Raw genomic sequence first — 23819 nt, 5'->3', positions numbered from 1 at the left:
AAAGGAATATTTTACAATACATCTGAAAAATGCCATGTACAGGATAGTATTTAAAGACATTTTAAGAGATTTTATCAGTAAGATGTGGGCTCTCCCTGGAGGTCCAGTGGTTAGGACGCTGTGCTTCCACTGCAGAGGCCATGGGTTTGATCCCTGGTTGGGAAACAGATTCCACATGTCGCATGGTGTGGTCAAAACGATTAAAAAAAAGATTAAAAAGTGATAATTATAAAAAATAAAAGTAGGATGTAAGTGAAGACATTTCCAGAGTGAAGTCTTCAGCCCTAGAGGCTGAGCAACTGCAAAACTCAAACTCAAGTACATTCCCTTCGTTGTAAGGATTTCATTGAACGAGGGAAACAAAGCTTGGGCTACAAACAGCACTCCCTCAGGGTGTGCACTGCTGATTAACGCTGGATGAGCTTTATCCAGCCTATTTATGTTAGTACTCTACAAAAAAATTTGACAGGACGTAAGCCCCGGCCAGGCCCTGGTTGGATATCTCGTCTTGAGGTTTACAATAGTTCTTCCCACATCTCACCTAACGTGAAATGGTGTGAAATGACACGTTCCATATTATCAGCCATTCCTTATTTTGACTGGAATTATTTCACCCCATTCCAAATAAATATAAACTAAGAGCAAAATGCAGGGAAGTGGTATGAATGCCAAATTTCATGAGGGTATTGCGACTTCTATTGGAGACATCCTCACTTTTCCTGTCCTGTTTTTTTTTGTTGTTGTTGTTGTTGTTAATATGTGGATTACAACTGCTCTGTTGACAAGAAGCTAAACCCTTGCACATGCTCCTTTAAACCCAAAAAACAAGTCTTGATTCTCAAAGTGAGCTTTTGTTCTGGTATTACACCCTCTTCCCACCAAGGTCTCATAAAACAATGCAAAATGCCCTACGGAGAGCAGGGTACTTCCTACCACTTAATCACTGGTGCGCAAGGAAATCCAAGGAAAATCTGACCATGTTCCTTGGTGGTGTTTCATTCACAAATGCATAAACTATCCAGGAAACTCCTTGTGAAATGACTAGAGGCAAAACAACAGATTCTTCCTGACCTCCTTGCTAAATATATAATGGTTTATAATTACTGAAAAACTCACACGAAAATCATTCTGAGGTGTTACTTTGCTGCTGGGTTGAAACACCAGTGTTTTCATTTTGATACCACTGGCTACAAAATACCACCAGATGTTTAATAACTTTTGCTGTTGTTGTTTAGTTGAAAAGTTGTGTCCTACTCCTTGTGACCCCATGAATTGTAGCCCACCAGGGTCCTCTGTCCATGGAATTTCCCAGGCAAGAATACTGGAGTGGGTTGCCATTTCCTCCTCCAAGGGTTCTTCCTGACTCAGGGATTAAACCCGCATCTCCTGCACTGGCAGGCGGGTTCTTTACTGCTGAGCCAGCAGGGATAACTTTACTGTCAATGTAAGCTGGTGACATACTCATCCTTCTCATTTCTACCATGTCCCTGACAACGGTGAATACCAAAACAATTTAACCTCTAACAGTTTCTCAGTTTACTGTAGGTGACATCGCAAATAAAAGGCTGTTACAGTTTGCTGCCCTCAGTTCTATAACATGCTAAGGAAAAAAGATAATACTGTTGGGTCTTTTTGCTTGGTTTGTGCAGGTTAACCCAGCCCAGCTCAGGAGAGCTTTGCTGTCTAGAGTTGGTATATGTGGCTAGGATGGTGAAAACCTTACCCACTCAAGGGGGAGTAGGTAAAAGGAAAAAAAAAAGTATTTGGTCCTGAATACCAGGTAGGGAGGGCTTCCCTGGTTGATAAAGAATCTGCCTGCAATGCAGGAGATCTTGGTTCGATTCCTGGGTCAGGAAGTTCCCCTGGAGAAGGGATAGGCTACCCGCTCCAGTATTCTTGCCTGGAGAATCCCCATGGACAGAGGAGTCTAGTGGGCTACAGTCCGTGGGGTGGCGAAGAGTCGAACATGACTGAGTGACTGCACATAGCACCAGTTAGGGAGTGTGTGTATGTGTGTGTGTGTCTGTGTGCATTTGTGGGAGTGGGTGTTTGCAGCAGGGCAGCAGGGGGGTAAATTTGGAAAAATCACCTCTCTAAAGAGGAAAAAAGCCAAGTGTTAAAGCATCTCAACAATTTTCCTGTTTCCCAGTTTAGTTACTAGAACACAGAAGTCTGAATCTTAACCATCCCAAAGAAATCCAGGGATCTGCAGCTGGTTGGGGCTGGACCGTCAGGTAGGCACCTGCTGGAGGGGACTTACCATTGCACTGCCCCGTGGAGGTGAATCGGTAGCCGGGCTTGCAATCACAGCGGTAGCTGCCTGCAGTGTTGATGCACTCCGCGTTTCGCTGGCACACTGGGCCATTCTGACACTCGTCAATGTCTACAAGCAGGAGAGAACTGAATTACAAGGAGAGCAGAATCCAGTGTCAACAGGCAAGAGGCAAGAACAAAATCTGACTTTACACTGGACCTATTTCGTGAACCTTTGTTTTCTTTGCTCTTGTTACTATAATCAGTCTATAGCTACAAGCAGACATAGTGGTCTGCCTCGGGGAATCCTGCCCCTCTGCCTGAATGTTAAACTAAGTGCCTTTGTTCAATTCACAGGGAAATACCCTGAGCTTGCCCACCTGTGAAGGACTGCAGGAAAAAAGAAATTGACACATCCTCTCCCCAGTGCTGGCCAAACCAGGAGATATTTTGCAAGATGTATGGCCTTTTTACTTTACTTCCTCACCTCCTCCCTCCCTCTGTTCTATAAAAGAAACTGGCATCCAGACCCTAATGAAATGGTACTCCAAACTCTAGTCTGCCATCTTCTCCGACACCAGGCTTTCCAAACAAAGTTGCTATTTCTTGCCTCAACACCTCATCTCCTGATTATTGGCCTATTGTGTGGCAAGCAGGTTGAGCTTGGACTTGGTAACAAAGGCAAATGAAGGCTCTCACACAACATGGATTTATATTTTCTTATTTTGATTGGTTCTATTGAACAAACATTGGAAGATGGAAAGCTTTTCTAATTTCCCTGCTTTACAAATATTTTTCATAAATGCAGATACTAGATTTATCATGGTCTACAGGTTCTAATTATATTAATCTCTAGAAAAAGTTGTGAACCTCAGCCTCAAGGGCCAGATTTGATAAGGGTATAGACTAATATCCTAGGAAGTCTTGTATTTGCTCAAAGTGCAGGGGGTTTGGGGAATCAGTCAGGTCGCTTTTGTTGTAGGGCCTGCAGAGCAGAGCATCTCAAACTTTGATGTGCATTTGAATCACTTAAGATTTTACTGAAAGACAGATTCCAACTCAGCGTGTCAGGGGAGTGGCTTGAGAGTCTGTGCTTCCAGTAAGCTCCCAAGTGATGCTGGTGCACTGGTCCACAGACAGTGCTTTGAGCTGCAGGGCTGCAGAAGCTCCTGCTTAAATTTCTGCCCATGGCAGTCAAATCAAGGAAACTTAACATAAAGATTACACATACAACCACTGAAAATAACCAAATGCTCACTATCAAAGAAAAGAATGAAGTGGCTATTGTGTGCTACAGAGCTTTGCCTATGCTCGGGGAGTTGCTTGCTTATCTTTTAAAAATGTTACCAGCCATCTAATTCAGTTCAGCTTTAGGGCACCGCAGAATATACTGCACAGTCCAGGTGATACCAATGGGGCAAAACGCATATTGTCTTCCCCTGCTCCTATGAGGCATTCTAATTCAGTCTAAATCCAGTATAGGGAGCAGCCAGTAACGCAGGTTAAAAGGCAGCTCTCAGGATCAGTGCTGGGGTTTCATGCAGAAGTTGGCTCAGCCAAAGTTCCCACTAGGGGGCGGCAAATACACCAACCTAGACCTCCAAGGGGTGTGCTCTGTGGTGGGAAAACCTCAAGACTGTGGGCAGTCAGTGGGCCTATCTGTCTAATATGGGGTGTGCCTCTCATACAGGAGCAGAGTATGCCCACCATGGGTTACGATGGACCCAGGATCCAGCACCACCTTACCCACCAGGCCTGCCCTGCTCTTCACAAAGAGTGTACAGAAATAGAGGGTAGTTTCTGTAGCTGGAGAAGCCAAAAGGTGTCATAGACAAGCGTTTCCCTGATGCCTCAGATGCCTAACATCTGATCCTATGCATGCTGGGGGACAGCAGACACACAGATCCTCCCTGAATCACTTCTGGAATCCATTCCAACTGCAGTCTGGCTGAGGCATGTGCTAAATCAACCTTCCTTTTCTGAGTCTGAGAGCTAGGAGTGTGCTGGGAAGCAGCTGACCCTGGATTAAACATTCACCCTGAAGATGGATATCCTACGAAACGGAAACCAAAAGCTGGAGCACTTTGTAATCTTTGCATCAGCCGAACGCTACCCTGACAGTGAGCCGCCTTCCACGGGTACAGCTGTAGGTTTTCAATCTCAAGGGTGTAACAAGGTCTAGGTTGACATGGTGGTCATGGGTGGCCTTGCCTCTGGTATGTGGTCAACGGCTGCTGCTTCAGCAGAGATACGTATCAAAGAGGCACTTGGGTAGAGTAACCAGCTCTGAATGGTAGAGAAGGGGAGATGCCACAGAAGCAGACAGGCATCGTTAGGCATGCATGACAGGTGGGAGACAGTGGCCGATGAGCAGGCAGCTACCCCTAGCACCATAGGTCATCTGCTATGGGCTCCCTTCTCTTTTTCCACATCCTGCCTCCTCCCCACACCTGATGCTTGATGGTCTCCAGAAGCCCAGAGCCTGAACCAAAGCCCCCAAATGACTATCTCTTTAGGAAAGCTAGGAATAGCTGTCACCCCGTTTCCAGTCCCCCAAACAGCAGGCAGAGTAAGGGATGCTTGCCAACTTGGCCACAGGAACAGAAAGCCTGGTGAGGAGAATTTAACAAGCCTGTACTCAGGGTTATAACTTTACTCGTGGTCTCTAAGTTGTCCCCAGTTTAGGAGAAAATGATTTTTTAACATTAAAATGTTGACCTATGTGGTGTAATACATGCTCTAAGGAGCAATAAGCCTTTCTAACATGAACAAGAACTCTGTTAGAGGCTCTGAGTTTAAGTATGAAATAAGAAAATTACTCTAGCTGTCCTAGGGCCCATGGTATATTTAATAACCAGCAACGTCCCTTTTACTAAAATGTAAAAGAACACTATCTTCCCCAGATGTCGGAAAAATATGAAGTGCGGTGAGGAATGCGCAGAATCACAGTACATACCCATGGTGAGGGGAGGTAATTTGAAAATGAAAAAAGTACCATTTGCATGCATGCCAACATTCTTCGTATAAAATCGAATTTGCTGTTCTTGCCATTTGGAATTCGCTCATGCATTTGAAATATTTGCATTAACCGTGTTTTCACTGGGGAGGAGCAAAGGCTCCGCTTGGAAGAGAACACCGATTTTGAGATTCAGCTCAAGATGACTGCCCACCACTCGTGCTCACTTTCAAGCCGTGTAAAACAATAGCCATCCACTGGACACACCCAGGACCTCAAGGCTTTTTCATATCAGCTGGGAAATCTAATACACTCTGTGTTGGGGGGAGGGGGCAGTGGAGAGGGCTGGGGAATGGACATCCTGCTTTGCCCACTGGGAGTAGAGTTAGGGAATTTTTTTTTTTTTTTTGGCAGTGAAATATCTGTTGATCCACAGGGTGCCCTTCACGATAGCTAGAGTTTGATGAATTTCTGAAATTTCAATGTTGTAAAATTGGCTCATTTCTGGATGTAATACAGAGCAACATCTCTTACCTTCACAAACCAACAACTTGTCGTTATAGAAGAAGCCCACTGGACATTCACACCGGAAGCTGCCGACCATGTTGATACACACACCGTTTTCACAGACCCCTGGGATCTCCCGACACTCGTCGATATCTGGAAACAGAGCAGGCACATGTGAGTGATGGCCTGGCATGTGGTCCCTGGGCAGGGTAAACTGGAATTGAAAGTTGGCTGCTTCTAGTTCCGTGTAAGGTCTAAAGCCAAAGAAGAGACAGTGCATGTGTGTATGTACTGGCATGTACATGCATGTGCTGGGGTGGTGATGGAAGTGGGGGAAGTCAATGAAGAGGAAACTGAGATCAATAAACTGCTTGTCAGACACTCCTGTGTCTATCTCATTGATCATCTATCTTTCTGGTTTTGTTACAAAACATTAGCTCTGTCCAGGTAGGAGATTTTGCACCCACTAGGCCCTGTGCACCAGTGGAGCAGAATGAAAGTGACTGCCGAGAGTAAGTGGTCTCTCTACCCCAAGTGTGTGGTGGTGGCTGGTGGGAATGGGAGCAGAGAGCTGCTGAAGAACAAAAGACGAGCCCATGGTCAGAGCCAATTCGGATCTTCCAAATTTCAGCTCAGCACCCTGCTTCTCCTTCGCGTGGCTTTGGTATGGAAGTTAAGGAAGTAAGTCAGGTCTGAGGACGTAAGCTGGGCCCAGGCTGACCATGTAGACAGAGCCAGAACTGAGCAAGGACAGTCACAATAGACTGTGGCTTCCTTAGGCCCGGGGCCAGGGCTGGCTGCTGCACCACGGTGTTACCAGCCCCTGGTATGCTGTCTGATATTTGATTAAGAACCAGTACCTGGAAGTGGGGCTGATGAGGATTAAAGCAGGACCGAAGTAGGAGTGAGAGCACAGCCAGGACCCAGGCTGCTAAAGCAAGCTGGCGAGGGAGCTGTGTGGGCAAGTCGGGTCTCCTTACCAGCCTGGAGGGGCCACTCTCTGCCTGACCTGCTTGGAACTCTCAACCATTCAGTGTCTGCTAGGATAATAACAGTAACAGTGGCAGCAATGGTATAGTACCTCACTTGCTATACACATGGTGTATTTCTCAAGCATTTAACCTGGTTGTAGTTACCAAATCATCACAGCCACCCTGTGAGATGGTCTCTAGGCACTCTGACCATCTTCATGATGCAAGTGATGGAACTGAGGACAGGTCGGAGGCTGGGACTCACCAAACACCATACAGCCACCAGGAAGTAGATTTGATACCAGGAATCTGCTAACAGGCTACCCTTCCTCCCTTATGTTTTTCCACAGTCAAACAATCTTCACAAAACCATTATTGAAGGACTTGTTATCCCAGAGGGCCCCTCTACCAGTCCTGTGCAGAGTTTCACAAAACAGTTCAGAAGCCAGGAGGGGATACAAAGTTTTGGTCTTTCCAATCCACTAATTTTCTGTTACTATTGTTGAGATACTTTTCTTTACATGTCAGAGTCAGAAGCCTCTGCCAGGTACTTTGTTTGCCCAAGTTGTAACATGGCCACTGACTTTCGTGGAACCCACAAGAGCTGCTGCACTTTCAGAAGAATCACACCCTAAAGCCAATCTGCTTTGAAGGAGAAAGTTCATAGGCCACAGATTTATGTTAGACCTTTTTCTAAAGGGCTTGATTTTCTTTGAAGACAAATTGATCTCTTAAATGAAAAAAAAAAAAAGAGCTTAGAATATCAAAGGGTATATTTCCATTTTGAATATAAGTAATTATGCTTTAGATTTTGCACACATTTGTCATATATGTAGTTAAAAAGTGAGGCAAAGAAATATCACAACTATGTATCATCAGCAAGAAGCAAAAAAAAAAAGAAATTTCAGACATTCTTGAACTATGTACGGGTTAAAACATGAAGTGTTATGTTCACATTCATTTGTTTTAAATATAAGTGATGTATTATCAAGTTCAACAATAACAGGCTGGGTCAAATTTCTAGCCATTGTTAGGCACAACATAGCAAAAGCACATATTAAAAATTATATTTTCTTTTCCTGTCTGGATTCCATTTGAACTTCAACTTGGAAAAGTTTATATTTAAAGACAAGATTAATAAACTTGCTATAGTTTTAACCCCACACGAATGAGTTCTATATGCCAACAATCTTCAGACCTTTCAGAAGGAGAGTAGAAAGCTTAAATAAAACAAAGTTTCTCAGTCATCTAAATATTTTGTCATGCTGGAATTTGCTAACAATAAGTATACTGCTAACTATCACATTTCCAGTTTTCAAGAGCTAGAGGCAAAGCAAGCTGTGAGTCAGGACTGGGTTCTGATCCCAGTTCTGTTATTAATTAGCCAAGTGACCTCGGCTGAGTCCCTTTCCCTGTCTGGGCCTCTGTCCCCTCAACTGTAAGGCAAGGCGTTTGGCCTAGAGGATGCCTCAGGCCTTTCCAGCTTTATTAGTGGATGCTGTTAATGCTGCTCTGAGTCTTTGCCTGCTGCCAACATTGGAGGGTAGGCCTTGCTGGGGTACACGCCTGGTCCGTCCATGGAGAACCACTACTATTAAAGACCACTTATCTTCGGATCAGAGGGTCTAGGGAGATGAAAAGATCTGTTTTGGGAAGGGGAAAAACAAAGCAGCTGGGGCCAGGTGTTTCATGCCAATGTCATTTAGCAGGTTTTCCTTCCAAACCATGAAGTTTCTTTGGATGTTGACTAGGCTGCGGAGCCATATGGATTTGGCACAAAGAGAGCCAGGCTGATTGCTGGACCAGACCCTTGTTTTCTTAAACAAGGTCACTGGAAAGGCTGATGTGGATTTCAGTTTACTTATTAGCAATAAGGTGGAACAGACCAAGTGGTGATGTTTGCTACTAGACACAATTGCTCAGAATTCAGAGGGGCATCTGAGGATCCATATAAATCACGTTGGGGAAAAACTCGGAGAATGCAATGGCTTTCCATCTATTTTTATGTTATTTGGTTTTAAACCACAAAGGCCTTGCTTCTACTGGCTGAACGCTGTGCAGTATTTCTGAATCTCACATAAGCATCTCGAGCACTGCAGTGGTCTCTGTTTCAGCTACCAGACAGGGCCTCAGTTTGGAAAGACTTGTATATTTCACATCTAAAAATCCCAAAGCAGATCACCTGAGGAGATTCCCTGTGAGATAAAACTGATCCACCAAAAGGGCTTTATGTGAACAACCCACACATAAGGATTGGTATGAACAGTCATATTAAACTCTTGTCTCAGTCAGATGGAAGGATTGGGAATTATAGTCAAATCAAACGTCAACTGGCTTTACTCCCAGAATTTCTCTTTTTGTTGATGCCTAGGGTTGGTTTAACGAAGCTTGATTGTGATTTTGTGAAAAGCTTTCCAGTCCCCTTAATCATGACCAACAAATGCTGCTGCCAATTAGGTGGAGCTACACAGGGTGTCTGCACAGTTTGTTTCAAACTAAGAATCAGAGTTTCAATAAAGGTAAAGGGCACTGTCTAGTGCTTTTTCCTTCTAAGAAACAAAAAAAGCAAATTTGAAAAAATAACAGTGTGTACTTCCTTTTCTTAACACAAAGGCAGAGACAAAAAGTTGCAACAATGGCATTGTAACTCACCAACAGGTAAACCAGTATAAATGTCGATGACAAAGCCTGGCCGTTGACTTCCACAGAGTGTAGCAAATTCATCTGCAGTGATTGAACAAAGGTGGGGTGAGCGGGGTGGGAATAGGGTAGGTGAAGAGCAACAATGAGCTGAACAAAATTACTTTGAAAACATTCTTAAAAGATATTTACCTGTATCTGGAAGAATTTAAAATAAATTGACCTTTGTAAAAGAAAAAAAATTGAGAATTTCTACAGATGGTGTAACCTTGTCCTTAAGAAAAATGATGAAGGAAAAGTGACCTCATGTTGACGTAATAATGAGGCTGAAGCAGAGGTCTCTATATCAAATGCACTCATTTGTGTGAGCTTGCCTAGTGGAATTTGGGTTACTATGCGGATGTTGTTCAGCTCTGAAACCTGGGACTAGTCTGAGTGCCTCTTTCCACTCTGTATTAAGGAATCTAGGATTTAACGAATGTGTACAAAAGCCATTTCCTTGGCAGACTGGGGATAACAATAGCAAATGTAGCTAAGTTCTTGATTTCAGGTCTGTTAATGACTCATTCATGTCAAACAACCAACTTAACCTCATTAATTTTTGGAGCTGGATTATTATTTTTGCTGCAGTTCTTTTGTTTGCTCCCTCTCCCTCCCCTGACCCTTTATCTTTCTCCCCATGACATGAATTTTCATCAAACTTGTTAATTAAGGATGCACTAAATGTCATCTGTGGTTCCCTTTAACTCTGAGATTCTGTAATTCCTGATCATGAGTATAACTGATATGTTCAGTTCAGTTCAGTTCAGTCACTCGGTCGTGTCCAACTCTTTGCGACCCCATGAACCGCAGCAGGCCAGGCCTCCCTGTCCATCACCAACTCCCCGGCTCCACCCAAACCCATGTACATCAAGTCGATGATGCCATCCAACCATCTCATCCTCTGTCGTCCCCTTCTCCTCCTGCCCTCGATCTTTCCCAGCATCAGGGTCTTTTACAGTGAGTCAGCTCTCTGCATCAGGTGGCCAAAGTATTGGAGTTTCAGCTTCAACATCAGTCCTTCCAATGAACACCCAGGACTGATCTCCTTTAGGATGGACTGGTTGGATCTCCTTGCAGTCCAAGGGACTCTCAAGAGTCTTCTCCGACACCACACTTCAAAAGCATCAATTCTTCGGTGCTCAGCTTTCTTTATAGTCCAACTCTCACATTCATACATGACCAATGGAAAAACCATAGCCTTGACTAGACAGCCCTTTGTTGGCAAAGTAATGTCTCTGCCTTTTAATATGCTATCTAGGTTGGTCATAACTTTCCTTCCAAGGAGCAAGCTGTTTTAATTTCATGGCTGCAGTCACCATCTGCAGTGATTTTGGAGCCCAGAAAAATAAAGTCAGCCACTGTTTCCACTGTTTCCCCATCTATCTGCAGTGAAGTGATGGGACCAGATGCCATGATCTTAGTTTTCTGAATGTTGAGCTTTAAGCCAACATTTTCACTCTCCACTTTCACTTTCATCAAGAGGCTCTTTAGTTCTTCTTCACTTTCTGCCATAAGGGTGGTTTCATCTGCATATCTGAGGTTATTGATATTTCTCCCTGCAATCTTGTTTCCAGCTTGTGCTTCATCCAGCCCAGCATTTCTCATGATGTACTCTGCATATAAGTTAAATAAGCAGGGTGACAATATACAGCCTTGACGTACTCCTTTTCCTATTTGGAACCAGTCTGTTGTTCCATGTCCAGTTCTAACTGTTGCTTCCTGACCTGCATAAAGGTTTCTCAAGAGGCAGGTCAGGTGGTCTGGTATTCCCATCTCTTTCAGGATTTTCCACAGTTTATTGTGATCCACACAGTCAAAGGCTTTGGAATAGTCAATAAAGCAGAAATAGATGTTTTTCTGGTACTCTCTTGCTTTTTCGATGATCCATCGGATGTTGGCATGCTATCAATTTAAGCTCAAGATGGCCACTCCCTTATGGGTAAACCTACTGAAAATTAGTAAAAGGTTTCTGGAAGTATTTTAAACAAAACGTAGCATGTTCTTTTCCTAGTGCTTTCTTTCCTTAATCTATGCGTGTTCACTTCCAACAAGTGTCATGCCAGCTCCACTGACCATCCAAACTTCAGGGACTCCTAAAATGTGTGCAGACTGCATAGCTAATGAAAAGCCATGATTGGATTTGGCCAATATTCAACATGAAGATGAAATCTTGCATTTTATATTAAGAGTATGCAGATACCTAGAACTCAGACAGATATTTCTGAAAGTAAATGATAGTTGTTATCAGAGATCTCCATAGTGGTCTACAAGGGAATGTACAATGGTCCATCAAGATAAAAAATAAAAATACTAGGATATCTATCTTTGTAAAATCCAATTTAAAAACTAATTTTGTGTACATTATAAACAGCTTACGAAAATAATAAATACATTTCTTAATATAATAAAAAACAAATATACAGAGACACATGTACATATACTTTTACTTGTAAATACACACACACCAAGTGTGGGTAACCGCCAGGTTTTTTAATGATAGCTATGTATAAATAATCTTGAGAAAGATTGAAGGCATGAGGAGATGGGAATAGAGGACAAGCGGGTTGGATGGCATCACCAATTCAATGGACATGAGTTTGAGCAAGCTCTGGGAGATGGCGAAGGACAAGGAAGCCTGGCATGCTGTAGTCCATGGGGTCTCAAAGAGTCGGACATGAGTGAGTGACTGAACAACAATAACAATGTATAATAAAAGATCTGAAGGCCAATGGTCAAGATCAGGGGTCAGCAAATATTTTCTTAAAGGGCTAAAAAGTAAATATTTTAGGTTTTGCAAGCTATGCAGTCTTTGTTAAAATTACTCAAATATTTCATGAAAGCAACCATAGATAATATGTAAATAAATTAGTGGGGCCGTATTCTTGCAAAATTTTATTTACTAAAATGTGAAGTTCATAAAATTTTCAGATGTCAAAATTACTTTTAGCTTGTGGGCCATACAGAAATAGGAAGCAGGCTGGATTTGGCCCACAGGCTCTTGTTTGCCAAACCCAGGTCTAACATCTTGCAGAGTGGAGACAACTTGTAATTCTAAGTGATGGTTATTACATTATTTCTGGAGGAAACAGTGGATGAAATGGTACTTTTTACTAAAAAAGAATCTTCTGTTTTTTTGCATTGTCAGCTAGCACCAGACAATAGATTGGGTATTTTACATATCACTGTAGGGAATAGAGTAGATACTACATGATTCTCAGATCAGTACTTTGCACGGTAGTTTGTTCACTCTAAATCATAAAGTTGGTGGTCCAGCGGCTAAGACTCTGCACTCCCAATGTAGGGGGCCTGGGTTCGATCCCTGGTCAGGGAACTAGATTCCATAAGCCAAAACTAAGACTTGGCACAGGCAAATTAATTAATTCAGTAATTTTTAAAAATCATAAAGATGATCTAGATCATCATTAGTAAATGACACCATCATGATATATATCATCACCCATATAAGAACACTGCACCAAAGTTTTTGCTTCATTTACTCTTAGAATATAAATTAGACTCTGTTCTTTTTCAAATAGATAACATTATATAGATTTTTCTGTATGAGGATATAAGAAGAAATTTCTCTATATCAAGGAGTTGTGCTTTTCTTTTTTTAATTTGGCTGTGCTAGGTCTTTTGCAGTACACAGGATCTTCCATCTTTGTTGGGCATCCAGGATCTTTAGTTACAGCAGGCACTCTTAGTTGTGGCCTGTGGGATCTATTAATAGGCCCCTGGCCAGGGATGGAACCTGGGCCCCCTGTGTTTGGAGTGTAGAGTCTTAGCCACTGGACCACCAGGGAAGTCCCTGAGTCGTGCTTTTCTTTAGTTCTGAGTTTGCTTTGTGGTCAGTGTGACTGTGAGACTCAATCATATCTCTCTTTATATGAGCTGCTAGAAGGTGTAGAGCCCAAGCTGTTGCTCATCACTGGCAAGTGTGCAGGATTTCCCAGCTTGGATCTTGTGTATTAATTACCCTTGCTTTGAATTTCTTACCCATGCTTGCCATTTGCATTAGGCCTTCTTATTTTACATATGGATCTTTGTGGGGCATCTTGAATTCTTTTTGGAACAAGATTAGTTATTAATAAGTAAAATTGATGGTAATAAGTAAGTAAACAATATAGGAATATGGTTTACTTATTTGTCAAACTGCTTTGCCCAGTGTTTCCAGACTTTAAGTTACATAGCAAACTCCCTAACAATAACAACTTCTATATTTTTGTGATATGCTGAGTCTATAGGCTGGTAAATGAACTTGTGTAATAAATTGGAAAATATATTTTATGACTCAATTTTCAGCTGAAAGGACAAGATCAACTGTGAATTTCAACATTTGCCTTTGTGAGCTAATCTTTTTTTATGAAGATGGACAATGCACCCTTTTTCTCCCCTGGCTGAGATTCATTTCTCCAACAATTCGTGGGGAAGGTACCAAGCTATCTTTCTGGTAATGGTGTAACTAAAACCCACCTGTGCTTGGAATGGGGCACTGTTCACAGGGCTTGTTCCAGGCCCGGCCAATGTTGTAGGAACAACAGCACATCTTCTTGGTCATGTTGAACAACAGTTCTCCATCGCAGGTCTGGTTGTCAGCATAATAGTTCCTGTAGCACAGACTCCTCCTCATATCTAGAGGAGAGGAGGAAGGCAGGGACTGGTGATGCTTTGAGGAAATCCTGACAGGGAGATTCTAACAGGGATGCTCAAGGAAGGAGTCTCTTTTGAACTGTATTGTAACTTGACTTCAATAAGAGCAGTAAAAGCTGCCTCTCAACCTTCCATCTACCTCTGCTGCCACAAGGAAAAGGACTTTGAGAAATATCAGGTTGGCCCAAAAGTTTGTTCAGGTTTTTCTAAAACATTTTACTAAAAACCCAAACGAACTTTTGGGCCAACCTAATATATTCCCTGGTGTTTTGTGCCACGGAACTGAGTCATTACGTAGCTGTGGCCTTAATAAACTTTACATGACTCTCCACCCAGTCTCCTAGTAACAATTCTCCACTGCTCTTGGCAGTGATTTTCTCATTTCCGACTCATGATGTTTTAATACTGTAGGTCAGTGCTGTAAATATCATTGTATAAAGATACACTCAGAGTCAAACAAAAGAAGTACTATTAAACCTTTGTTTGGGATTTTCCAACATTACATTTTAAAGAAAACTCCCAACCACCCACACGAGGTGCTGAGAAAAGGCCAAACTTATGGTTTACAGGGGAGGAGGCAAAGGGTGGCAGCACTTTCTCTGATGAGTAACATAACACTGAGGATGATGTGCTGGGCCTGAAGGCTCTTTCTTTCTTTGCAGATGAGGACTGAACATGCTTTATAAAGAAAAGCTGGGACTTACCCATGCAATTATTCCCCCCATTCACTTGCATGTAGTCTGGAGGGCAGATACAGGTGTAGTTGCCAACAGTGTTGTAACATGTCCCTGGACCACAGATTCCGGGAGTTTCACATTCATTCACATCTATAATCCAAAAAGAAAGTGGTATGTGGATACAGAAATTTCACTCTTTGGAATGGTCTGGGACTCGGGGGTCAATATACATGTTGATAGTGGAAGAGAACATCCACAGGGCATTTTGCAATCTGGATAAGAAATGTGGATGTTTCGTTCATCAATGTCCTTAGCCTGTGCTGATGTGTGCATTTTCAGGAAAAGAGTTTTAGAAAAGGAAAATGTACCTTCTGATGTGAGTTCTTAATAAATGAGTCTAAAACATCCTCAAACACATGCAGCGATGGAAATTTGGAGAAATGATAATTCTTAAATATCTTTCAGAAAGACAACTATGTCCTTCATATGTTCACAAAATCTCAGGAAGGATTTGATATAACCTGAAGCCATCAAACACTGGCTTCATGAATCTGCAATGGTAAGACGGCACAGAAGATAAGCCTGCAGAAGTAGGTATATCATGCATATCATGCGTCCTTCTCCATTTTCAAACACAGGTGTTGATTCTAATTTATGTTAAGTCTTAAGCTGTGTTGTATACATTGTGATGTTCAACTACTACTCAACAAGGTGGTCACTGCTGAGGTCACCTATTAAGCCTTTTGGAGAACCAGAGGAATATTTCTCCTCCAGGACACAAGAAGGTCTCTTCCCTAATCAGTGTGTAACTCCTATATACAGATGAAAACCATTTCCCCACACTAGTCAGTGGTCCACATGCTCTGAAAGCTAACAGTAGTCAATAATCTCCATCTTTTCAGTAACACAGGATGAACAGGAGTCATCACTTACACCATACAACCAAAGGAGCTGCCTCGGAAGAGAAGCTCATTTAAATGCTGAGCACAAATGCTGAGTGGTAAAGGACAACACGAGGAGCCCAGAATAGCCCAGAATATAGAAGCCACTGAAATGAGACCTGGGCTACTCCAATAAAAATGGCTTTTCTGAAGAGAATGGAAAATTCACTGTAGGCATAAATGGGACTATGGCTCAAGATAACAAAAATGCCAATTTTCTCATGAAAAGAGGGCGATTTAGGGTATGCTGAACATGACATTACATCACTAATATGAGCGCAAGCTGCCACACCTGTGGCATAGTTACCTGGCCATGCTGGCATTTAGACATTTTGCTAGAGTCTCAGTTTTCCTGGTGCCTAACTGTACGCTGGTTTTTGAGGTCAGTTCTCAATATCTGAAAGAACTTATCATTCTAAAAGGGCCATTTACCATCACACACTCGGGTATCTTCATTCAGGTAGTAGCCTGTCGGACAGCGGCACTGGAAGCTGCCAAAGGTGTTGATACATTTCCCGCCTTGGCACAACCCTGGGAGCTCCTGGCACTCATCAATATCTATCAAGATGAAAATGGCAACATGTCTTTAGCATTGTAAATCAACTCAAGGAAGTTCCAAAGGGGCACGCTTCAAGATAAAGGAAACAGAATTACCTTCCAATATAACAGTGATAGGGTTGGGTCGAAAACCTTCTCCTCCAGGACAAAGAATTTTGTACTCAGCTACAGAAACAAACAAACAAAATCAGATTGAGTTCTCTGAAATCTAAAATTTCTAGAAATAGTATCCTCAAGAGAAATACAGACATAGCTACCTGAAAATATTCATTTACAGGAATTTTTGGCAGTTACCCCACCCAACTGAATCAAGTTAACATCTTTGTATATACTTGTCCTTTCTAATGGCTTTTTCTGCGTGTGTCAAACATAAGGCTATGTCCTCAGTCTGTGAACCTTCCACCTACTCTCTGGTCTTATCTTCTTATGAACTATTTTATTCTTTATCTCCATTGTTTTTTCTTTTAAAGATTTTTCTTTCCATTTTTATTTTATAACAAACTCCTCCATTTTTATGTTTTGTTCAGTCTTACTTCCTGGGAATCACAGCTTCCCTTAAATACTACTCACCAGCTTATCTCCAAAACATTTTTCCAAACAGAGCCTTAGGAAAAGCTGTTCTTTCTTGGTTCCCACCCTCTCGTCTCCTTAATGACTAGAGGGCTTTCTTGGCCCTCCATTTCTGCTGATGGCAACATTGTTTCCCCTGGTTTCCAAAACCAGCTTTTTACAGGGTCCTTTGATTTCCTCCAGTAATTTTGTCATCCAAGTATTTCACTCAAAAACATTTCTTTCAGCACCACATACCAGTGTGATCCATATAGGAACACATGGATAAGAATGACCCTCATCTGCTTTAGCATTCTGATAAGCATCTATATGAATCAGTTCTTTCATAATCATCATGGTCTTTCCAAATCTGATAATCCCTCTTGTGGTTTTCTGAAATTATATGTATATATGCATAAGTGTATATATGCATAGATCCCAGTGTTAGCTCTGATCCAGTCTGAGGTAGGGTGGACTTCTAATGCTTGGCTTATTCTTACTCAGTAGTACTGTCCTCCCCCCCCCACACACACACCTAAGCATCTTGGTTTGATTCTTTCAGCATCAATGAAATTATTAATAACTATCCTGTTTTATTTTTCTCTCCTCCTCTTTCTGTGATCGTCCATTCTTTTTAAGTTTCCTCTTTCATGTCACTCCCTTCCTTCAAGACCCAATTAAAAAATGTACCAAGTTATCACCACGCACTGCCAATCAGAACTGACTTTTGTTTCTGAAGAAAGGAGAGAAAGGGGTGCCTGCCAAGCATTCATTTCTGTGCTGAGTGCTCTACAGGAATGACTTCATTTAATCCTATGAGGCATCTTATGAATGAAGAAATAGGCTTGCTTACTCCAAAGTTACATGCATGGCAAGTGACAGAGTGCTAATTGGAACCAGGAATACTCTTTCTCCCACTCATGGCACTGAGTCTGCTCTTCTTTCTTCTCTTATTGAGATCTACATTGAATAACAGCTTTCATGTTTAGGTAGTATTTTGCTAAACTGTATGCTCCCGGAAGGCAGGAACTAGCAATTAGACTAGAATTATCCATCCAATTATCCATGAATTATCACCTTTGCACACACAAAGTACATCTTCTAGGTACTCAACAAATTTACCTTAGAGAAACTGAGTAAGTGACCCTTCAACAAGGAAAGAATCAATATCTATCTCAATATACCTGATAAGCAGCAGCCACTGACTTTAGCCCTGGAAGCTATATCTGACTTTGAGTCATAATACAGCATCCACTAAGAAAAATGGAAAGCTGTTTGTTTTTCAAAGACTAATTATTTATGTCCTTAAAACACATTCTAAACCTTTCCTTTAAGTCATACCATAAGACTGGAACAGTCTTCCATTTCATATTTGCTTAACTAGTGGCTTCTTTTTCACCCAGGAAAACTCCAGTCTGTCCTAGAGCTTCTAAAACCAGCCAACAGATGACAAGAGGAGAGATCAATGTGTCCAAATATGACATAAGTAACCTAGTCTGGAAAACCTTCTTTAAAATAATGCTATCTTCTTTACACTCAGACAGAAATGAGATGTTACCTGCCCCACCTGACCTTTGAGTGCAAGCCAACTGGGGAGGCATTCTGACTCCCACATTGGGAGTGAGATTCCTCAGCAGGGCTGAAATGATTTCCAGCCCTCAACCCCCACTCCCTCCACCAACTGGAGAATACAGACCAGTAGCAGCTCCCTCTCTCTGTGGCTTCTATCCTCTGGAGCTAGACAGGAGAACTAGACTGAGCTGGAATAATAATAATAATGAATAATAGGAGGATGTCCACTTACATGTGTTCACAGGTGGGCACAGCTCACAAGGAGTGCCCCAGGCTTTACCCAGAGAACAGCAGCAGGAAGCCTTGGAAACACCAACTCCAATTTCATTGCTGCAGGCTGTATCTCCATTGTCTCCCCGAGGGCGGATATCCAAATAGCAGTTTCCAGAGCGGGTATCTATTTACCACATGCAAACAAAAGAAGTGTCAGGCAAATTCTTTCTACGTCAGGGTTGAAAATTCAAACCTACTTCTGAAACTGTTTAAAAACCATAATTTAAACTAAAAAGTGCCGCAACACAGACACTGGGAATTGACCTAGAGAAAAGGACCTGAAAATACAAACCAGATTCAGGAAATGTTTACATTTCGTTGTATTATTTTATTACTTTTTTCAGAATTTGAGAATGCAATGTTCCATGTTGCCTTAGAAATAACCAACAGTGTGTTTCTCTGAAAAGTGTTTAAGATCTTACCGACACAGCCAACTCGAGTTGGATTCAGCTCAAAATCGGGTGGACAGTCACAGGTATAGCTGCCTGGAGTGTTGACACAGTTCCCACTGATGCACGTGGTTGGATCCAGGCATTCATTAACGTCTAGAACCAAACAGCAAGGGGCAGAGTTATTACCTGAGCCAATGTGGGGCAGGCATCACTGTAAAACAGTAGCACCAAAATCTCGGGCTCCCAACTTGAATTTTTAACGAGTTTCCAGTTATAATTGCCCCTAGAAATATAGTCTTCCACTTCTGAAACAAAATCCCTCAGGAAGGAAATATGTCATAGTCTTTGGTCTCTTTCCCCTGGAACACATTTAGCATTCAAATTTGTCATCAGGAGAAAATATAACTTTGGAACGAGGAAAAATATTCCAGTGAAGGTAACTGAAAACAAAACACTACTGTGACCTCAGGTCAACCAAAAATTCAGACACAGGTTTTAAGAAAATATATTTAATATGTGCAGCTTGTTATTTTATCAAATGAGAGCAAGATGTCTCAGGGAAGCGGCGGGAGCAGGCGACTTCTGCTGCTTCCCCCGCTGGGCGGACTGGTCTCGCTGTAGCTGAGCGCAAGCGCAGACCGCATGCACGAAGCTTAGCATGTTCCTTCAGGCCTACTAAGAGTCTCTCTCCCATTACTGATGCTGGGTTGAATATTTCCCTTTCAGTTTCTATTCCAAAAACAGAATTCCAGATATTTAGGACATGGGTTTTGGCAAATGCCATCCCTGTGTAATCCTTTTGTCTATTTTGAACACTTGTGAAATATTCAAAACCAGACAAGGTGATCCAGAGAGAGGAGACGGGGGGACTGAGGATGATACCTTCCCCTCTGCTCCTCCTGCTCGGACCTGGTAACTCTTCTGGAGGTTCCGTTGTGAAAAATGCGTTCGCTCAAATCTCATGGGATGTCAGAGCAGGCAGGGCAGACTAAGGGCAATCAGGGCGGGGAGGAAGGAATGATGCTGGTGGTGATGTGAGACACGGAGGAGAAAGCATGGCAGTGGAGAGGTGACTCGCTGCAGTATGCTAGAGACTGACTTGGTGTCATAATAGTTTTTAGGAAAACCAAGAGAAGAAGGGGTGCCTGGGGAAGAATGCTGTGATCCAGAGCAATTTCAGGGAGGGGGTGATGGTGGTCATAATTGGAGAGCCACTGAGCCACGGCTTGTTTAGGTAGCTGAAAAAACTGGGATTTTCTTGAAATCCTGACTCCATACAGAATGGAATCTGTTTCCTTAGTCTAGTTGAACGGAAAGAGGATGGAGACCTGAAAATGGCTCTCAAAGTTTTAACTCAGTGCCGAAGTGAACCAAGGGACAGTCGTCTACAGAGTACCTACTATGGCTTTTCTAGCTCCTTCCTTACATTCCTGGAGGGTTCTTTGCTCCACAAGAAAATGATCTACACACTAGAAATGGATGGCTGACTGTTATGGACCATGTTCTCTGGTAACACTCTGAAGTGAGTGTCTCAGCAGAGACGTTCAAGTTCAAGATGAAATCCATGATCCCAGGGCACAGCCTGCAAAAGGAGACGCTCCAAAAATGTGTCCAAGAAGAAAAGGAACTGGAGGAACATGCCTCTGCAGCCACAAACCTGTATCTAAGGTTACTGACTGCACCTTCAGCTCTCCTCAACTTTTTCCTCTGTACCCTCACATCTAATCAGTGCCAAGTCTGCAGAAATTTATTCTGTGGTTCCTAATGCTTGTCTCTGCTTTTCTTTCGCAACTCCACGAAAAACCTTGTGTGGTCCCCACAAGACACCAGCAGCTGGGTCCCCTGGGACGCCTGAGAGCAGATCTCCGTGCGAATGGAAGCCTTACCTGTGCAGTTCCCACCACTTCTGTCCAGTTCGTAGCCAATCTCACATTCACAGCGGAAAAGGCCAGGGAGGTTGTGGCAAGTTCCAAAAACACAGATGTTCGGAAGAGAGCACTCATCGATATCTTGGGGAATGATGGAAAGGGGGAGCAATTAAACTATTGTTCTTGCCAAAGAAACTACCTAATGTAATAAGGCAAGTGATGTTATTATTAAGAAAATGAAGGCTATCTGACATCTATCTAGGTCCTTCTCCTATGGGCTTTCAGATGATCTGTCATCTGTTAAGAAGTCTCCTAGGTGAGAACTTCCCTTTTCTCAGCCCCTACTACATGCCAAGCAGGGGGCTAGGGATTTCACATACACATTAGCCCATTTATGGTGTTTTATGTGGGTCCATATCACTTTTGTAAAGGACGAACCAAACGAGCCCACTTAAGACTAAATTCTTTGGTTGTTCTCATCTATATATTCTTGTTTTTGTTGTGAGTTAAAATTTTAAGAACCCCAAAGTCTTTGTGGTAACTTTTATCATCAGTTTGTATAGTCCTCTGTGTCCCTAGTACTACGGCGTGTGTTTGCAACTGCTGATGGAGATCTAAAAACTGCAGACGCATTTTCCAGGCTTGTCCCTGCCTCACGTTAACATTCTGCTTATCCACACAGGCACATTTTCAGCCTTGAGACTGGCTTTTAATAGCCATGAGCACTCTGCCAGTGATGATTTACATTAAGAACAAACAAACAAACAAAACCTTCCCTTATAGCATTAAGGGAAGCAAAAATTTCACTGTGCCTATTTCTGTTCCCAGAGGTGGCACAGTACCTGTTTTCCTTGGGTGTTTGCAAAAGTAAACAAGGCATTAGGCACATAATCAAGAGCATAGTTAGTTTCTTGCCTCAGAGGAATTTTTTTTTTATCAAACTCTGCCTACTTCATATAAACTGTGTGAAGAACACCCAATGGTTTCATAACAAAGAAAAGTATTTACATAGAACTATATGAGGGAATCAGTATACATGTCATAGCTAAAGATTAATTTTTGAGTTAATGTCCTAGCAACAGGCAACAACTATTAGTTGAGACATTAATCAGGGTCTTGTTTAAACTTCTACTGTCAATCGTTATCACGTGTTTATGTCTACTGAAATCTTTTCAGTTCACTGTGGTCACTAATTCTTCTCAATGAGGGATGATAATGTGCTTAGATTTGACAAGTGTGGGTAAAGAGAAGAATCTTGTGTTTCCTAGTGGGATCCATCCTTAGCCTACAGGTTCTCAGGACTCTTCCTGGCTGACCAGCTCTTCTCAGAAAGATAGAGCCTTATGCTGAGAGATGTTGTGACATACGGTATTATCCCTAGGGACCCCTTACTGAATGGATTTGCAAAAGACTGTTCCATGTCATATGTATTAGATATTTAGAGACTATCTGAGACATACCCAGGACATTATTCTACAGACAAGACCGTTCACTCTGCTGGTATTTTAAAACCTCTATTTCTAGAAACCAAACCATAGCAGAGATTAAAAATTGTGTTCCTGTATTTAACAAGAATCCTTCACTATTAGGGCACCAGCACTTTGAGCTCTTTCCCCCAGGAATGGGGATGAATATGTTGCACTGAGTTCATTATCCTCATTCTCCCTATGACTAAATGGGTGTGCTCTTGCAAACCACCTGGCCAAAGTTGGATGTGAAGCTTAGGGCCAAGACGCTGAGATTTTTCTCTGCACAAAGAGAAGTGGTCTGGCTGGACACCCAATCTCTACATAAACTGAACCGACACGTTAGATGGGAAGCCAAAACACACGTTGGTATAAAAAACAAAAAAAAGACAAATAAAAACCACCAGGAACGTTCAAATAACCTAATCTCATCCGTCCCTGCAAAGCCCACGGCAGCATCCCCATCAGTTACCTTCACAGGCTTTCCCATCAGCACTGGGCACAAAGCCCATGTCACATTCACAGCGGTATCCTCCTGGGGCGTTAAGGCACTGGCCGTTGCCACACAGATTTAGATTCTCAGAGCACTCATCAAGATCTATAGCCAGAAAGAAACACAGGTTACTCTTCTTAGGAGCTTTATGATTGCTCAGGTCTGAGAACTTTTATACTTGTGAACTTCCAGAAGGTACTAGTGTCATCATAATTTCTACTTGAAACATTGAAACTCACTTTTCTCTTTTGAATGCCAATATTAAATATGTAGTTAACATGGGGTTCAGAGACAGAATCCTGAATGCTAAGTTATCTCTAATGATGTAAAATGGGTAATAAGTTAAAGGGATCACTCACATTCAGGCTTCTGCAAGCAGGATAATCAATGTGAGGATCTATCCATGGCAAGAAATAACATGCCATGGTTTGTGCCTGATTCTCAAAATCCAGGCTCAGATCAGATGGGCAGCAGAAGATCTAGAATAACAACTACTGAAGAGACTAAAAAGTCCTATCTACTTAGTATCTTCTGAGTTTTGCTAATAATCACAGTCATTAAACATCAAACACACGAACCACGCATGCCTGGTACGTGAAACTTGGAGTATTTTCTAAAAAGCGATGGGAGGTTTATGATGCCAAAACTTTACTGGGTTAAGCAAAAACAATTTCAAATATGATGAAACTTTTAGTGAGTTAAAACAAAATCCAGGCAAATCACTTACTGGGCCTCAGCCTTTTTTATGTTTAAATGACTTCTTGTGAGCAGAGCGCTCAGGGTAAATTAATGCTTCAGGTCATTTAAGCAGCTATGCTACCTAATGGCCAACGAGAAATACTCCTCAGTATCTTATTTAATGCCAGTGCCCTGACTTTAAAAAGTGCTGTCTGTATACATATGGTCATGATAAGTGTATCATCTCTTTATACAATGCTTCTAATCATATATATTTAAGTATATGTGACAGTCCACATTAATTCTATGATGATGCATTAGCACTGAGAAGAA

The 23819-nt window shown here is 42.2% G+C and overlaps 1 protein-coding gene across 1 annotated transcript in view; it reads right to left on the bottom strand.

Moving 5' to 3' along the window:
- FBN1 (fibrillin 1) overlaps positions 1-23819 on the bottom strand; it is a 261212-nt gene that overhangs the window by 50830 nt on the left and 186563 nt on the right. Inside the window, exons 35-45 of the mRNA XM_081508461.1 lie at positions 22788-22913; positions 20868-20990; positions 19012-19134; positions 18549-18713; positions 16292-16360; positions 16070-16195; positions 14724-14846; positions 13843-14001; positions 9340-9411; positions 5744-5869; positions 2261-2383 (exon numbers count right to left, since the gene is read on the bottom strand). Coding sequence (XP_081364587.1) covers positions 2261-2383; positions 5744-5869; positions 9340-9411; positions 13843-14001; positions 14724-14846; positions 16070-16195; positions 16292-16360; positions 18549-18713; positions 19012-19134; positions 20868-20990; positions 22788-22913 — 1335 coding nt within the window. The remainder of the gene's footprint in view (positions 1-2260; positions 2384-5743; positions 5870-9339; positions 9412-13842; positions 14002-14723; positions 14847-16069; positions 16196-16291; positions 16361-18548; positions 18714-19011; positions 19135-20867; positions 20991-22787; positions 22914-23819) is intronic.

Source organism: Giraffa tippelskirchi, chromosome 7 (genome assembly GCF_054371585.1).
Source record: "Giraffa tippelskirchi isolate mGirTip1 chromosome 7, T2T-mGirTip1v1.2.pri, whole genome shotgun sequence".
Taxonomy (NCBI): domain Eukaryota; kingdom Metazoa; phylum Chordata; class Mammalia; order Artiodactyla; family Giraffidae; genus Giraffa; species Giraffa tippelskirchi.
The sequence above is the reverse complement of the archived record's forward strand: the minus strand, read 5'-3'. Positions and strand labels throughout refer to the sequence as shown.